The sequence below is a fragment of the Magnolia sinica genome, chromosome 12 (assembly GCF_029962835.1).
Source record: "Magnolia sinica isolate HGM2019 chromosome 12, MsV1, whole genome shotgun sequence".
In the NCBI taxonomy this organism is placed as follows: domain Eukaryota; kingdom Viridiplantae; phylum Streptophyta; class Magnoliopsida; order Magnoliales; family Magnoliaceae; genus Magnolia; species Magnolia sinica.
Window position 1 is genome coordinate 8769598 of NC_080584.1, and position 19238 is coordinate 8788835.

General features: G+C 37.2%; 1 protein-coding gene across 10 annotated transcripts in view; it reads right to left on the minus strand.

Moving 5' to 3' along the window:
* Window positions 1-19238, minus strand: part of LOC131220882 (probable LRR receptor-like serine/threonine-protein kinase At1g56140) — a 101443-nt gene that overhangs the window by 30766 nt on the left and 51439 nt on the right. For 9 of the 10 annotated variants that reach the window (XM_058215762.1, XM_058215759.1, XM_058215758.1 and 6 more), the window contains 3 exons: window positions 16854-16898; window positions 16620-16690; window positions 12868-13244 (listed from right to left, as the gene is read on the minus strand). In XM_058215762.1, the coding sequence (XP_058071745.1) occupies window positions 12868-13244; window positions 16620-16690; window positions 16854-16898 (493 nt within the window). The remainder of the gene's footprint in view (window positions 1-12867; window positions 13245-16619; window positions 16691-16853; window positions 16899-19238) is intronic. The other variant, XM_058215756.1, reaches the window with a different exon arrangement.

Below are 19238 nucleotides of genomic sequence, written 5' to 3' on the forward strand. Positions count from 1 at the left end.
AGTTCGGAGTGAAGAGTGTGAGAACGGTTGGATATTTATTAAGATTTTATGAAATCTGAGTCGTGTCGCTTGCGCGACGATTTTAAGCAATCTGACCGTTGGATTCTGACCCAATTTCACCCTCTGATCAGGGAAGGTGGCCCAGGCATGTCCTTGTGCTTGTGGACCTGATCGAGATTCGGTGACCGTTGAATTGAGTGTGGTCCGCCACAGCTGATCGTAAATCCGGTCGGTACGAAAACTCAGCTTGACCTAGATCCATGGTCAGTGAGCTTAAGTCTGACCTTTCGTGATAATAGGCCCACCGGAAGTGCTTCGTTGGATCGTGAGAGGCCGGTTTTGGTTATACCCTAAGTATACCTTGGCCCTAGGGTTATTTTCATCAATGTTAGGTCTATTTATAGACCTTAAAACCTTAGCTCTCTTTTCCATACGAATTTTCTAACCCTAGCTAAGAAAGAGAGAGAAAGTGAGAGAGAAGTTGGTGAATCATCTTAGATTCTTTCCTGTTCTTCTTCATCCTTAAACCTTCACTTTTGAATCGTTATTCCGGCGATTCTGAGTTCATCTTTGGGTAAGTTAACCTAACCCTAATCTGTGTTAGAGCTTAGAATAGTCTTTGTGTATTGTAGCTCATTTCTATTCTTGCTTTAGGTTATCTTGTCGCCGTTGACGAAGATATATCGTCTGAAATCAGTTCGGTGTTCTTTTCTGGCTTAAGGTGCGGACTTCAAGTGTATAGGTTATGGTTTTCAAGGCTTTCAATGCCAGTTAATGGTTTATTCTTACTATGGATGAGATTTCACATGCCAAATGTTATGTTTATTTTGCGTTCCTGATATGCATGTGTTATATTGAGATTTGTGTATTCTATGTGTATATATAAAGTACCGTATGCGTATAAAATATGAACCTGTGTTTGCCATGATTATTTGTCGTGTACTTATGCTAATTGTATGTGCGACAACTCCTTGGTAAAAGGAATTGTCCAAATGTGTGTATTTCAACATACGTCATGTATGTTGTATTATGTATTCTAAGTGTTTGTAGAAATGTCTGAATGATCTAAAGTGTGATGTACCAACCTAGTATGGGCGTTGAGAAGCGATTCCCAACTCTCCCACTAGTGTGTATGATTTCCTTCATGTAAGTTACATTCCTTGTTGTTTAAATTCAAGTATTACTTATGCTTACATTCATGTTAAGTTGATATTCTTCAAATGCTTGTGTACCACATGATTTGAGTTGTTGTTCCTTTACTGTTCTACATTCAATACGAATATCTGTGGTAGTGTAATGTGTGTGGGACTATGCATTAGTCCAGGAAATCGGTAATTGGCCTTAAGATCGTGGCTGAGGTTGCTTTCGCCACGTAGGACGTGATTAGACGAACCCGAGACGTATTAGAGTTGTCGGCAGTGGTTTGGCCACGCGGAGTGTTTGCGCACTCTATGTCGTTCAACCCAACGTGCGCTCGTGCTAGTCGAGTTCGTCAAGTAACCCGATTGTCCGATGTATGTTCACCATGTATGGACGCTACTGTTTGAATCTAGGGTACCGAACTTACCAATGAAATCCTATTAACCATGGTACCTTGATCCGCTAAGACTCATGAGCCGGACATGGTGGTATGGGACACCGTGGTCGAGCTGTCGGCCTACGCTGGGGTGACGAGCCTCCCCGTAGTGACCAGTGAGCAACTAAACTCGTGAGCCGATTATGGTAGTATGGGACACTATATTCGTGCTGTCGGCCTACATTGATTGGTGACGAGCCCTTTGTAGTGACCTCGAGCATACCTGGATACCGCATTGAGGTGACGAGCCTTAGTGTAGTAATGAAGGTATGATGGGTGTGCATTGATTGGTGACGAGCCCTTTGCAACGACCTAAAACCATATGATCGTATGAGATGTCTAGGACTGACGACCCTAGAATGGATCACTGTTTGGATGGTGATATGAGGAAGGTACCTTAGCTTCCCAATCCTGCTGTATGAAAAGGACTAATAACCACTTGGTAATCATGTTCATGCACCGCATTTGCATGTGCTTTGTAGACGTGGCGCACTTTGAGGCGATGTCATGCGTAACGTAAGATGAAGACGCTGAGGGTGTACGCGTGAGGGCACGCATCATTCTGCATACATCCTTGCATTAATAAGAGTACTTAGGACATGTTTAATTGTTTTGCTTTATCATTACTGCTTGATTGAACTGATAACATGTTAACCTGTGCTTTTGTTCCATCGAGTTGATCACTCACTCCCACGTTCCAGGACGGTCTTAGCTGCTGATGTTGCGGATGTTGATGCGACTTCGAGGCGAGCGGGAGATTGATGATGATGAGGCCGCTTTCTCTTTTATGCGGTTTTCAGACGAGTTCTAGTGAGCCTTGTTCGATGCGAGGGATGCTAGGATTTCTTTTGGGAATTAAATGATGTAATTTGATAGTTGTAATTTTGATAGCAACACTTACATTACGACTGGTATGTGTATGTATTTCGGGATTTGCACATGTACACACATATAGTTCTTTAAGTCTTCCGCTTGCTTTCTTCACTTATCCTGAATTATATCTGAACTTTGGCTTAATCTATTCCATGTTTTATACACTAATACATCAACATACATCCATCATTAAATATGTTGCATAAGTGATGTTTTGAAACTCGGGAGCCGAGTTATGCTCGACCCCCGAATTTCATATCGATGATTATTGTTGATATTGTCATTATAGGGAGTTAGGGTGTGGTAGACGATGCCCATCGGTGCAATTGGTCACCTGTTATGGGTAGGTGAAAGTTCTACAATGGCTCCTTGTCAGTAAAGAGGTTTCCCTTGACTCTCCTCGCCCCTGTCTTAGCCCTCTGGATGGGGCTTGTGTAGTTTCCTACCTTATATGTCTGTTGAAATTCTGCTGGAGGAATTTTTCCCATTAAGAGGGCAAAAAATTCATTTTCTTATTTCTAGAAGGTAGCATAGTTTGATTCAAATGCGAGGTAGGCCTTAAGTGTGGAGGATAATGCTTTGTCTCTAGATTACATATATGTGCGCATGCATGGATATATGGATTATATGTGTATGTGTGTGTGTGGATAATGGATATTACATGTGAGGTGTTAAGTGTTAAATATTGCATATTTATCCCTAATTTTGCATCCTTTTTCCATGTGTAATGTTAAATTGTCTAACTAGATGTGTTTTCTATCATTCTATGTGCAGAAAAGAATATGAATTCCGAGATGAATTCGAACTAATTAAGGATATTTGGAGTTTAAAAGAGTTTAAGAAAAAGTCTAAAAGAAATTTGAAGAAACTTAGCTTTGAAGACCAAAGAAGATATTACAAAAAATCATATTTTTCGATTTGATTGATAGCCTTGTCAATTTGATTGAGAAACTCTAGAAATTCAAAGTTGGTTGCTTGACAATTTTCACACTTTTCGATTCGATCGATGGAAACTTCGATTCGATCGATGAAAGCTTCTATTTGATCAATAGGTCGTCAATTGGACTCGATCAACCGAAAGAACAGATCAATAAATTTAGATTTTTTGAAGAAAATTGCTGGACAGTTTTGGACAACTTCAATTCAATCAAAAGATATTTTGATTCAACTAAAGGGACTTCAATGGGACTTGATCGATTGAAGGATTCGATCGATGGTGCGCGCAAGTGCATAAGTTTGTGAATTTTCTAAGTAGGTGGGATTTTTCTTATTTTAGGATGCCTTATGGATATGAATTAGACACAATCTAGGGTTTGGGGTGTGTAATTATCTCTGATATCATCGAAATATCTCCGATATTATCATTATCTCTAGCTTGTCGATACTAATAACATTGGTAGCGAAACTAATAACACCAGTAGTATTAAAAATTCCAGGCACAATCAATGTACTAAGTATCGCCAACGTATCGATATCACCAATATTTTCAATTGTGTAAATTCTAGGCATCGCTTGTATTGACGTTGTATCGATATCATTAATATTTTTTAGTGTGTAAATTTTAGGTGATGCCATGATATTTGTATCACAAGTGTATCAACGATATTTCAATAATATCGTCAACATAGAGATATCATAGAAAGTTTGTTTACTAAAAAATTATATTTTAATTTTTTTATGAGCACATCGTTGCATGCTGCTTGTAATTCGTCGTTGTTAATATTAATAATATCTCAATATTATTGTTACCACAACATGTGCGATATCAAGACCACAATCTTTCGTTTCCTTTTTAGATGTTGGTGATTTCTTGATAAAATATTGCAAGCTGTCAATATTCTGATTTTTGGATGGATGATTGGATGATTAATTAGATGGGATGGGTGGGATGGTTATACTATTTCTTATGACGATTAGACTATTTCTTATGAGGACATATGCTTTTAATCCTCCATTAAATGGAAACTTATTATATATACATTTTGCAAATTTTTATTCATAAATATGCAAATGTGTATTTAAGCATCTCTTAAAGTTTCATTAAAAAGTCTACTGTTTCCCCTATGTTTTCCCATATTTCTGGTTGTCACTGATATTATTGGCGATATCGATATTGTTTCCATATCCCCATCCAACGAAACTTGTAGTGATTTTGATAATTCAAACATGTGTTAAGTGCAAAATATTGTATATTTATCATTAGTTTTCTATCTATTTTCCTATGTGTTTAAATGTTAAATTGGTCTAACTAGATGTGTTTTCTATATGGAGGAAAGAATATGAGGTCGAAGATGAATTTGAGCTAATTGAGGAGATTAGAAGCTTAAAAGAGTTTAAGAAAAGTATGAAAGAACATTAAAGAAACCTACCTTTGAAGATCATGGAAGTAAGGTGTTCCGTATTGGTATCGGTGGGCGTAACATTGCCCACCATTACCAATACGAATATACCTCGTATCGGCCGATATGGGGCTGTAATGGCCGATATGAGTCCCATAACGGTGCAAAAAAAAGAAAAATCATCAAAACAATATGAAAAAATATTCATTAAATCCAGAACATTATAAATATTCCAAATATGCATTCATTTATAATTTGGAGCATATTTATGGTGGTTTAACAGTCCACTCTTTGGTGAGAGGTTGTATCGGACAATCTGATGAATTTATGAACCAGATAACCTGGATTTGACTGCAAAACTCATATATTTAATTTTCTAACTATCTACTATCAATGATTAGGGGTGTACACGAACTGAGCTAGCTCGGTTAGCTCACTCGACTCGAAAAATCTCGATTCGACTCGGTTTGAAGTTGAGTTCGAACCAAGTTGAGCTGATTTTTTGAGCTCAAAAATGAGTTCGAGCCGAGTTTGAGCAGGCCCTAGCTCAACTCAACTCGGATCAAATCTAGCTCAAATCCAACTCAGATCGAACCAGTTCGGTGACTCGGTTACTTTGCCATTGATGTTGCTCACCAAGTGTTTGATAAAATGGCTCAACGTGTGGCTGGTGGCAAGGAAGGTATGTAAATGAAACAAATACCCTTTTTTTCTTGGTTTTTATGTTGCTTAGAGGGTGTTTGATAAAATACCTATAAAGCCATTACTTCTGTTTCACATACAGAGCGATTTTAAAGGTGCAATCTCGGTGTTTGTGGAAATGCCTCAATGACAAACTCGGCTCAATCTTGGCTCGAACTCGGCTCGAGCTGGCCTGAGCTGCTAACCGAACCGAGCTGAGCTGGCCAGTCGGGCTCGAGGACTGAGCCGAGCCGAGTTCGAGCGGAGGTCAGCTAGTGGCCGAGTTGAGTCGAGCTGAGGCTAGCTCAACTTGGTTCGACTCGATGTACACCCTTATTAATGATAGATATATTAGAATGAATGTAATATCAAAATATCTTACATGTGTAGGTGTTTGTAATTAATTTTCATAATTTATTCTATATTAAGTTACTAACATACCTAAGGAGGAGTGAGGTCTCTACTCTAGAGTCCAGACTTGCATAAATTACAATATTCATTCTATTTTAACGTCTTCATTTTTCAACATGTCAGAGACTTCTCTTCCAAGCACGTAGGTGTGATTCCTGTCCTGTCATCCTCAAGTCATGAATATTAAAAAATAAAATAAAAATAGTAGTGTCAAATATACTCCCCTGCAACTTGATTAAGGATTACTTGATTGGTTGTCAGGGGAGTTATTTTAAATATAAGTTCGACAGTATCAAGTGTGTGCTTGCATGATGAATATGTGGGTAATGGACTAATGAGTATATAGCAATAGTACTACTACAATACTTACCTTAATACAATTATATACTTACAATTACCATAATAAAATTCACAAGTCACACCAAAATGAAAATCTGCTTTTTATGGTTGCTCGATCTCCACATCATCGTCATCGTCATCATCGAGCTGCGGCTATCTAATAGGTGGAGGTATTGCATATCCATAATACCCAGTGCTAGAAGGAAATATCAGGTCAATAAAACTAGAGGATGACTGATCCTGACTAGGCAACGACTCCGATTCCGAGTAAGGATATCCACTAGTGCCCGTCAAATAGCCATACTGGTGCCCGTACTCAGCTGTTGAGAATATTGAGATTGAGAGTGTGTCTGTGATGAGTAACTTGGATTTGGATCTGGATATCTATAATCATATGGATATGGATCAAGAGGACTACTCCAACATGAATGTGATAAAACAGGCTCAATATGGCTATAACCATAATCCAATTGGCCACAAGAATATCCATCATAATGCCCAAGACCATGGGCCTGTTGATGTTATGGACCTCCTAGACCCGGTGCACCACTAGACCTACCCTCCTCTTATTAGTTGTATCGTGACTCAGTACACTCATAAGTCCGATCTCGTGTACTACCTTGTCGATGTGCATCGGCCTCGCGATCTTTAGATGGCTGTATGGTGTGTTAGGCAACACCTGAAGTGCCAGCACCAAGGGTAAGGGCGTCATCATCACCGTCATCCGACAAGGTCAGGCTACTACCACTGTTCGTACTTTTCCGTTGATCTTAAGTTGTACTTTGCATAAAAGCTGCCTCTCTTTCTAAGTCCAACACAGCTGCACGACTCTCTTATTGCGTTGTGCGTATTAGTGGGTCATCAATTTGCAATTCTTTACTATCTTCTTCAATTTGCTTTTCTCTTGTTTCCAACTAAGGTAGAAGCGGGTCATCCTTATTATAAATATTTTTCAAGTTTATTAGACAGTAGTTTGTGTCATCGGCGCCTGTAATGCTCATATGATATCGTCGCATTCTTAGCCTCATATTGTAGTGCCTGAAGACAAATCTATTGAACATCCTAGTTTGCAATATATTCCTATTCTTTGAATGAATAAGTGCATAACAACTCCGATTCCTTTTGTAGCTAGAAGAAGATGTTGTCTGGCTTAAAACTTTTACCATAATTTTTTAGAGAGCCTTCATACTCTCTCTGAAATTCATCCACCATTTGACTGGTTGCAACCTAGATACTATACGCTGTGCAAGAGCATCTCCAAAGCTACCCAAATGATTTTCAAATGTATCTAATTCATTCGATGCTTTTATTTGCATATCTAAGTAAGACTTTAATATCTTTATCACATTCTTTAGCTCGACACTAACTTCATTATCTGCAACAAATGATTAGGCATATCTGTACGTAGGATTTAGGTAGTAACCTACTGCATTAAGATCGTGATGGAGTTATCTTGTCCATCTCTTGTCAATCATCTTCCAATAAGACTCCTAGCTTCTACAATCATGTTGAATTGTCAACCTCGCCTTATCAATGACATCGTATAGAAAGCCCATGGTAGGTGATTCATCGGTTTCAACAAGACAAAGTACCCTCATTAGTGACTCCATTACCTTTAAGATCGAATTAACCCTCTTCAAATATTTGTTGTCCCGTATGATATTCACAACTTCAATCGATGTCCCTGATGTCGTTTGCCCACATTTTGTGTTGAGCCAATCTCGGGAAGCGAACATCTCACTCAACTTTCCCCTATACTGGTGTAAACTCTCTAATACCATAAAGTTTGTTGCAAATCTTGTCGCAGCAGGCTTCAGCACTCTCGTCCCTTCGTAAACTTCCTCATTATTGCGATTACTTGATTATGGTTGCAAATAAACGTTGTCAATTTTCTTGCCCTTTTGACCATTTCCTTAAGTCCTGCAAGCTTATATAATGCTTCATTATCTATCACAATCTGCACCATTTCTCCTCTCCAATCTCATCTACAATTTATTCATTAGTCCAAAAATATAGTCAGAATTTTTTGTCGCGGCTGAGGCATCCATTGACTTGCGGTATACAGTTTCCAAGTGGCAGTACACCATGAAGTTGATCATGATGCATCTGGTTGGGCCAGTCTAATCATCGCACATGATCGTGCATCATTTGGCCTTCCATATAGGTTTAAAAGTAGCCACATATGCTTTCACATCCCATACTCTACATCTGTCCATTTTTCCCTAATCTCCCTAGCTGTGGGAGCTTTAATTCCTTCACCTGCTTCTGATGCTACGTTAATTACCACCTGCTAATACAGAGAATTGGTCGCGTTAGGAGGTATGTTCGCATGTATACATAATTTGCTACTGCCCTACCTAGCTTCTCAATGGAAGTTCTACTCCACATTTGTTTTATCTTCTTTTATTTAGTTGATTCTTTCCTAAACAGGATTAGATCAATAGAGGGTCTGCTAGACTCATTTACTTCTTCATCCAAATGTATAGGGGCATCACATGAAGATGCCTCTCATCGGCTCCTAAACATACGTCGTAACCCACCAAACATACCCCCACCCCCACTTGCAAAAGCAGTCGCACTCTCAGCTGCACTCCCACTCCCACTTCCACTGCCCCCTGTATCACGTATTGATCCACTCGTGCTAAACATGTGGCGACGTTCTTCCGCTTTACGAGCAAGATGCAAATTCTCTCCTAGCTATAGTTAATTCTCAATCTAAATCTTCATCAGAATTAATAATATCTTCATCACGAATGCTCATATATTCAGGACCAAATACTTCCCGTCGAGCCGCATCCAAAATCTCATCTTTCTTCTTCTTTCCATTAGCACGTTTACCCTTCGACTCATTCAGATTGACCTGCATTAAAATCATTATCTCTTTTGGTACTCTAGTACATTTCATAACTTGACCCTTTCGATGTACCAAATGTTGTTTGAGACGCGTAATTCTACTAGTTATTAGTCTCTCACAATAGTTACACTTCATTTGGTGCTAGTACCACCAACCCTCTGACAATGTTGCCATCCAATATCCTAACTTGTTCGCTAGACCCAAACATTTCCTTAGGTAGATTAGCTATGACCTATGTCTATGTGAGATTGTGAGTCTACTTGATTCTCTAAATTTATATACGGTTTTTACTTTTTATAGGAGAATGAATGAATTAATTTAAATCTCAAAAACCTAATGTAAATAAATTAATAAGAGAAAGTTCGAACTTCTATAAACCCTGAGAAGCTCCAAAACTTGTCCAAAATAAGAAAGTATAAACATAAAGTCACTAATCCGAAAATAGAAAAAAATTAAAAATATATATAAAATCACAACTATAATCTGTTAAATGGACATTAATATGTTTTATTATGATTAATACATCATATTCTACCATTAAAACAACAATACATTAAATAAGAAATGATTTTTTGAATTTAAAAAAATGACCAAAAATAGTGTGTAAATAGAAAACAGATATAAAAAAATATAAAATCACAACCATAATCTGTTAAATGGACATTAATATGTTCTTCTATGATTAACATATCATATTCTACTATTAAAACAACAATACATTGAATAAAAAATAATTTTTCGAATTAAAAAAAAAGGCTGAAAATTGTTCGTAAATAAAAAAAATATATAAAATCACAACTATAATCTATTAAATAGATATTAATATGTTCTTCTATGATTAACACACCATATTCTATCATTAAAACTTAAATTGAATAAGAAATAATTTTTCAAATTAAAAAAAATGGCCGAAAATAGTGCAAAAATAGAAAAAAAAATAGAAAAAAAAAATATAAAATAACAACCATAATCTATTAAATGGACATTAATATGTCCTACTATGATTAACACATCATATTCTAGCATTAAAACAACAATACATTAAATAACAAATAATTTTTTAATTTTTTTTAAATGATCGAAAATAGTGCGCAAATAGAAAAAATAAATAAATATATATATATATATATATATATATATATATAATCACAACCATAATATGTTAAATGGACATTAATATGTCCTACTATGATTAACATATCATATTCTAGCATTAAAACAACAATATATTGAATAAAAAGTATAAATACCTATTTTTGAAGAATTTTTGAAAAATGGTCCACGGAGCTTCGAATCAAGAAAATCCTTAATATAAATTGTTTTGATCCTTAATTTCAAGCTAAGAGTGGTTGAAAATTGTAATAGAATTATTTAAGAAGAATTTGGAAGAAAAAATTATCAACAAATGTGAAAAATTGAAGCTTAAATTTTTTTTTTAAAAAAAAACCGTTTTCTGACCGTCATTGGGTACTAATAGCCATTACGGGGAGTTACAACCATTACGGGGCCTTAACGGCCACTACGATTACAAAAATGGTGGGGTGGCTGTTACGACCTTATAACGCGTAACGACCGATACGTAACTAATTCCGCACACCTTACATGAAAGATATTATAAAAAATCACATTTTTCAATTCAATTGAGAAACTCTGAAAATTCGAAGTTAGTTGTTGGACAATTTTCAAACTTTTCAATTCGATCAACGGGTTGTCAATTGAACTTGATCGATCGAAGGAACATATCGATAAATTCATATTTTCTTAAGAGACTTGCTAATGCCAATGCATTTTCACACCGGACTCGAGTGGGGTAGCCCGTGGAATACGAGGAAACACTTGGGGTGGGTGGCTAGCGTGAGTAGGGTGGTTTGTGTGAGGCGGTACCCATGTGATGTGGAGCCCACGAGGAGGGTTCAGCCGAGGTCCTAACCCATAAGATGCGGGGCTTGGGCTATGAGATAAAATGATTAATTCGCCATACTCTATTAATTTGAGCTTTTAGAGCAAGTGGTTGATTGTCCTACATCAAAGTGGTATTAAAGGGGGAGGTCTCGTGTGAGACGGTACCCATGTGATGTGGGGCCCATGAGGGTGGCTCAGCCGATGTCCTAACCCATGAGATGTGGGGCCTAGGCTATGAGATAAATAGATTAATTCGCCATGCTCTATCAGTTCGAGCTTTTAGAGAAAGTGGTTAATTGTCCCAACTTCTGTTACGATAGGTCTTTGCTAGGTCCTTTTTTCCTCAGAAGACCCAAAATGTAAGTTTTGTCCAGAATGATATACATGATTCTTGGTTTCAGAAAAAAAAAAAGTGGTTAATTGTCCTGAATCACTTGTTAGACAATTTTGGACAACTTTGATTTGATCGAAGGGACTTCAATGGGACTTGATCGATTGAAGAATTTGATCGACGGTGCATGCAAGTGCGCAAGTTCTTGAATTTTCTAAGTCGGTGGGATTTTTCTTATTTAAGGAGTTGATGTGGACATGAATTAGACACAATCTAAGGTTTGGAGAGAGAGAGAGAGAGAGAGAGAGAGAGAGAGAGAGAGAGAGAGAGAGTGTGTTATGATGGAGCTTCTTCGGCGCCTTCATTCTTCCTCAACCTTCAGTTCTAATTTGGATATATATATATATATATATATATATATATATATTTCATTTTCTGGTTTAAGATGTTAGCTATGCTTGGCTAATCTTGTAGCTAAAGTTAAGGGGTGAACCTTTTAAGACATTTTTAATGTTAATTCATTTTTAATTCAATGATTATGTTTTTTATGGTTGAATTGTGATTGTCTTGGTTGAATTATTAGTATTAGTGAAAGTTTTGATATGTAAAATTTCTTGATCTATTGCTGACTTTCGATACAATAGATGCTTTAAATCCTATACAAACAATTACTTAGATCTTTATGAGAAATTAATCAATTACGATTCATATATCTTGTTTGGGAATAATCTATTGATTTAACAAAACTATATTCCGATTAGAACGAATTCTTATTCGATTCTAATTGAGTGATCAAGTTGAATTGATGAATTTATATTAATGATTGATTAATTGGAGATTCTTGAGTCCTTGGTTGTCACTTATTATTTTTTAATCTCTTAAATTCACTGAAAACTCTGATTTTAGAATTAGTTTAGTTCTAATAGTGTTTCATTAAATTTAATTCCTGTGAATCGACCTCGGTTTTATCAAGTACTATACTACTTCACAACCCTGGACTTGGGATTGTCCAACATGAAGGTATATGGAAACAATAGAAAAATTATAAATTTCTTCAATGGAACTGCAAGACATATTAAAAGAGGCATGATTACATAAGTAGGACTCAAATATGGTTCTAAACTATACACTGTATGACAGAATTGATGCATGTATATCCAAAAAGAGATCATATAAGTCATAAATCATACAATCGAATTAGCAAACAAAAAATAACATGCAAATTATTTTCGTTGACACAACCTGTGTTTCATATGAGACCCATAAGATACCAAATTGGCTGATAATATAGATACCACAAACACTGAGCACAGGAATCTACTAAAGGGTTGGACATCATCATCTCATCTTAGGACATAAGTGGGCTTTGCGACTTTTTCATGGCCATTTAGTAAATCAGTCAGGCCCAAGCTGACCTGAACTGGACTCATTGCTGGCCCTAGAGAGGAACATAACCACACCTTCTAAAGTATATATACTACATTGACTTTTATCATATAGTCTGGATTAATATCAGTGTTCACTACTAAATACGTTGTGCTACGTACTAGATTGTACACACCTGGATAAAAATGTCGAATACACGCCTTCCCAAGCCATTCAGAGTAATCCCAGTTCCAACTAGTATCTCAGCGAATTGCAGAGTCACTTTATATTGTCCGTTCACAAGCCCAAGCTTGTAGTATCTAAGCGATCCTTGTGATATCCTTGTTGTCTGAAACAGGTATGGGTCCAAAGTATTCGTAAACTGAGATCTAGAGTTTGTAGTGTACATGTCACTTTGGAGGTTATCACTGACCCCAACATTACTGACAGCCAACCTGGTCGTGTTGACCAGATAATATGATGCTATACCGAGATCATTGACATCACTATCATACGACATTCCATCTCCCGATGTGTACTCACCACCGCCGCAATTTATTGCAAATGAAGAATCTGTCAACCAACAAAACAGTGACATGGATCAAAGGCTGCATTGCCCGAACATAATCATGTGCCTGAATCAGAGGCTGCTATGGAGTGTCTAATTCGGTTAACTGTAAAGAATGTAATACACAAGCTCCACCATATGTAATCAGAAAAGATATTGAATATCCAGCCTGTCCATATGGAGGTTCCCATGATGGAAATGCTTGGTACAAAATCCAGCATAGTTAACTCTCTCTCTCTCTCTCTCTCTCTCTCTCTCTAAAGGTGGGAGCATAACACCCGTAACTTTATTGATATAATAAAATGACCATACAGCACCACCGGGATGGTCAAATCACTATACTAGGAAATGCATGACTTGGGAAAACTTGTACAAGTTTTTCCATAAAATTACCAAAATGGAGAATTTTACAAAATACTACCAAGCTAATATATAAGTATCGTTCCAGTATCTTCCCTTACATTCCTTTGGCTGCCTGTTGGCGGGCTGCTTGCATGGACCCCATCATGATGTTTATGTAAAATCTATCCTGACCATCTGGTGTGTCACCTCGTGTTAGGCCAAGGGCCTAAAAATCACTCTCATCCGTGATTTAGGTGGACCACATTATTGGAAATAGTGTACAATGCAATGATCGTCTTCCAAACTATCTCCCTTGGTATGGCCTACAGGAATCAGAAACGGGACAGACTTTTTAGGCCCCAAACTCAAATTTTGGTGTGACATCTAATGGTTGGAGTAGATTTCATAAAACCATCACAGTGGACCTCGTAAAAATCAAGGATATGTCTCTCTACTAATTGTTTTCTTTGGTGTTGCCCGCCTAAATCACAAGTAAACCTATTTTTCGGATCTGGGCCTAAACAAGGATTATGCATCAACTTGCAGGAGTGGATCTCACATACACATCACAATAGGCTCCACCATCTGTACAAAGATTACTTAGAAAAAAAAATCTCATATGTTATGCCGCTCTTGATTTTACAGGGCCCACCATGATGGTTATGTAAGATCCACTTCAACAATTAGATGTTTAGTGCAACATTAGACCTGGGGGTAGGGACAAAATTCATGATGACCTGTAATTTTGGTGGGCCACAAAACAAAGGTAATAATTGGGAGAGAGATGTCCACCATTGATTTTTGCATGGCCCATTGTGATAATTATATGAAATCCACTCCAATCATTAATTAGATTCCACAGAAAAACTTAGGCTAATGGTTCAAAAATCATACTCATCCGTGATTCACGTGAGCAACATTAATGGATACTCTTTGGAGGACGAGCATTGTCTAGTATACTTTTTTTAACCCTTATCTGGTAGTCATGGTGAATTTTACATAAACATCATGTTGCGGCTGTGACGGGAGGTTGAGTAATAATTATACTGATTAATGAGGTAAATTTTTGAAAGCCTTTTTAAAGAAGGTATCCGAATGTAAATCTCATTTTAATTAGGTAGTTTTTTTATTGAAAAACTTAGGCTAATGGTTCAAAAATCATACTCATCCGTGATTCACGTGAGCAACATTAATGGATACTCTTTGGAGGACGAGCATTGTCTAGTATACTTTTTTTAACCCTTATCTGGTAGTCATGGTGAATTTTACATAAACATCATGTTGCGGCTGTGACGGGAGGTTGAGTAATAATTATACTGATTAATGAGGTAAATTTTTGAAAGCCTTTTTAAAGAAGGTATCCGAATGTAAATCTCATTTTAATTAGGTAGTTTTTTTATTTTATTTATTTATTTATTTATTTTTTTGTAAAATTCTCAGTGTAATGCAATCTGGAAGAGTAAACAATACATTTAGGTGATATACATGCTCTTAAGAGAAGCTCTAGCATTTTATAGCAAGGTAAAACTAAAAGGGTGTGATTGGATGCGCTATTGAGTCCCGTAAAGTGAAAAAGAAAAGCGGTGGGGTAACTCGTGTAGGTTTGTAGAGGGACATCACTTTTTCTTGAAGGTGAAGGAAACGACTTGATGTCCATGATCCACCCCATCCATTATGTATGGCCAAAAAGCAAGCTGACTCAACACTCAAGTGGGCCGCTCGATGGGGAACTGTATAAATATATACCTAAAACCTCTGAATACATGTGGTGTGGCCCACCTGCATTTTGGAATAGTGGGCCTGTCAATGGGCTGGGCTTCGCCTAGCAATGGCAAATATTTGAGGCCTGGCCTGAAAGCCTGGCCAAAGAGTTGAGAAGCCAGCCCAAAGCCTGGCCCATTTACAGCCCTATGGAATAGTATGAGTTTTGGCTAATTCTTTCATCTCAATGAAGTATATTAGATGAATGGAATGAAGGAAACGGATTGGCTACTGCTCTGTGGGCCCCACCATGATGTATGTGTTTCATCCATGCTGTCCATTTATTTTTCTAGATTATTTCATGGTATGAGACCAAAAATGAGGTATATCCCAATCTCAAGTGGACCACATTACAGCAAAACACTGTTGAATGAATGTCGACCATTAAAAACTTTTTGGGGGCCATAAAAGTTTTGGATCAAACTGATCTTTATTTTTTACCCCTCATCTGGGTCTGTATGACCTAATCAACAGATTGGATGTCAAATAAATAGTACAATGGGACTTAGAAGGATTTTAATGGTGGATATCCAATCACTATTGTTTTCCTGTGGTGTGGTCGAGCTGAGATTTATATCCCTCTCATTTTTGGAAACAAACCCTAAAATGATATGTAAAAATGGATGAACGGAATGGATGAAACACCCACATCATGGTGGGGACCACAGAGCACATCAGCCCCAGGGCCGGTGGCAGGGGGAGTGGCCAATCCATATCCTGGATTGATTGGTTTATAAACACCACAGTGGGCCCTACACAAAACTAATGGTGGGTGTGCCCATCCCAACTGTTTCCTATGGTATGGCCTGCCTGATTTTGGATCATCATCATTTTTGGGTTCCAAGTGAACGTGAAGTAGCTTACCAAATGGACAGTGGATCTCATGAAAGTTCTATCAATGTGGTGCTTGTTTAGTGAAAGTGACGTCCTCCTTTTACCTACATCAGGTAAGCTAACGCAGTCCAGGTGGAAATAACCAATTTATAGCTTCCTCCCTTAGCATTCATATTGAGGGTCCGAGCTCCAATTGGTAATCCTGTTACTTTCAGGTTCGATCCAATTTTTTTATTTTTATTTGTGATCACCTACTACTTCCTCATTACTTTTTCTCATTCCTTATTGATTAAAATAAATGCTTGCAAATCAATTCTCTCCTGCATCCAAATGTTGCCAAAAGAAGCCTCTGTGATAGATAGAGTGTGTTTCAACCTTGAGGTCAGGGGTTCTATCCCATATATTACCTATAAAAAAATGGAGAAGAAGAAAAGATGGCTTACCTGTTAGAAAATCCTGATAGCATGAAAAGTCCTGCTGAAGACAATTCCACCCCGAAGGAAAAGTACTGAATCTAAAAGAATCAAACACTTAAATGCGACTAATAGTTTTAATTTCTTATGCAAGAAAGATATACAACCAATGTAAGGAAATGCAGTATCGTTGGAAAGTTACAAAAATTGCTTAGGTATATTTTATTTTGTAGAAATGAGTAGAAAGACGTCATTTGTAAATACCTGTTATTATTACTATCGATGTCGAAGTTGTTAGCAACCAAGTTCCTGAGCAGGAGATAGTGTAAGGAGCTTATGGTCAATGCCACATACATTTTAGGAAGTATTTCAAAGAGAAATGCTGATGCTATACACACAAGGAGAGATTGAATAGGAGATTCGTAGTACATGTTCAAGTGTGGCGCATGTATGGGAGATCATTGTCACTCATTAGATGGGGACCATTGGGAGCATGCCATGGCTTAAGCATCTAATTTCTCATTAGGTGGCCTGCACATGTAAGTTGAGTGGATAGTGTTTGTCTTTTCCCTTCATTTTTATTCGTACATAAGGGTGCAAATGAGTTGGGTTGTTGGACCCAACCTGATAATAAGTAGGCCTGGGCCTAAAATTCGAATCCATCAAGCCTGTCTGGGTTCAAAAGTTTGACCTGAATTATTAAATGGGTCAGGTCTAGAGCCACTCAACATTAACCTGACCTGACTCAAACTCTTTTTTTTTAATGACCTAACTCGCAACCAGGAACTTGCAGTTAATTATTATTATTATTATTTTCAAAGGCTGGTAGTTAATTTAAGTATAGGAAAGTTTAAAGTTTGACTAGCTAATTAATAATACCTATTAGTGCTTGACAAAGCTGGGATTGGATCAGATAGAAAGTCAGTCTAGGAGTTCGAATAGGGGTTTCTGTCTTGTAGATGCCTAATCATATTATAAGCGGCCCTGTTTTCACCGGGTGCCTGCCCAGCCGGGCTGGTCCAAGCGTGGGTTGTCATTCGGGTCCATGTGTGGGATCGACTGGGCTTTGAAAATAACGCTCCAGTTAGTCGGGGGCAGTGTGCTTGTCCCACATCAGAACGGGAGTGCTCGATCGACCTAGATATATGTGGGGTTTTCACCTTAAGGATAAAATGCATTTTGGAGGCAACCTCGAAAATAAAGTCGTGAGCCCTATGGGAAAAGCAGACAATATTGTGTCCTTGGGTGGGGCGTTACAGATGTAGTGCTTACGACATGATTTCTGATAATTTGAATGTCATCATTTGTTTAACGGGTCAGTCGCCTCATCAAATGTTACTCCCAAATACTTTGTTGTTTTCTTTGCCTCCCAAAGTTTTTGGATATGTCTGCTTATTTATTCGTTGGAGTCGGACCATGATAAATTAAATGCTCGAGCCATTGAATGTATTTTTCTTATATACTCCCCGACACCAAAAAGTTATCATTGTTATAGTCCCTCACTTCGAAAAAAATATGTATATACAAATGTTACTTTTCCTTCTACACCATTTTTCACTTAAAAGGTAGTAAATTTCTTTAAACCAAAGTTGTGCTTGTACCCATTGCAATTGAAGACATCATACAACCTCCTCACTATGCTAACTCTTCCATTTTCACAAATTTTTAGTTGAAGGTTTACTCATGACAAAAACAAAAAGATAGTACAATTAATCATGATGTGTCATTCAACATATTTTTCTTTGAGCCTTGTGATGCATTGACTTCTCTAAATTGGCTTAGTATTTTTATTGCCTTGAGAAAAATTGTGCTTGTATCGATCACCCTATCTCAAAATATGATTCTTTTCACTACTTATTTCTAAAATTTTGAAAGTATTCCCTATCCTTGTCCTCTCACTCTATTCCCAAGTCATACCAAGAAGCATTGTTACGTAAGGGTAAAAGCAGGCAACGGAAGAGGAAATTACTTCTCTTTATCAGATAACACTTAGGAACTAACCAGTCTACATGCCAACATTGTTTGAATTATCTATAATATTATCAAAATATCTCTGATATTATCGTTATCTCTATCTTGGTGATACTGGTAACACCGGTAGTATTTGAAATTCTAGGCATCAGTAATGTATCGCTAAGTATGGCCAACGTATCAATATCGCAAATATTTTCACTTATGTAAATTCCAGGTGTCGCTTGTATTTCCAATATATCGATATTGCCAATATTTTTTACTTTGTAAGAGGTAACGCATGTATCACAAGTGTATCGGCTATATTTCAATAATGTCGCCAATGTAGAGATATCACGAAAAGTTTGTTTATTAAAAAAAATTATATTTCAATTTTTTTATGAGCACATTGTTGTATGCAGTTTTCAATTTGTATTGCTAATATTGATAATATCTCAACATTATCATTATCGCGACATGCGCAATATCATGACTACAATCTTTCGTTTCATTTTCAATTGTAAATGATTTCTTGGCAAAATATCGTGACTTATCGATATTCTATAATATCGATGGATGTTTGGATGGAAGGTTGCATGGATGATTGGATGGTTAATTAGATAGGATGGATGAGATGGTTAGACTGTTTCTTATGACGATGCATGCTTTTAAGCCCCCATTAAATGGAAACTTATTATG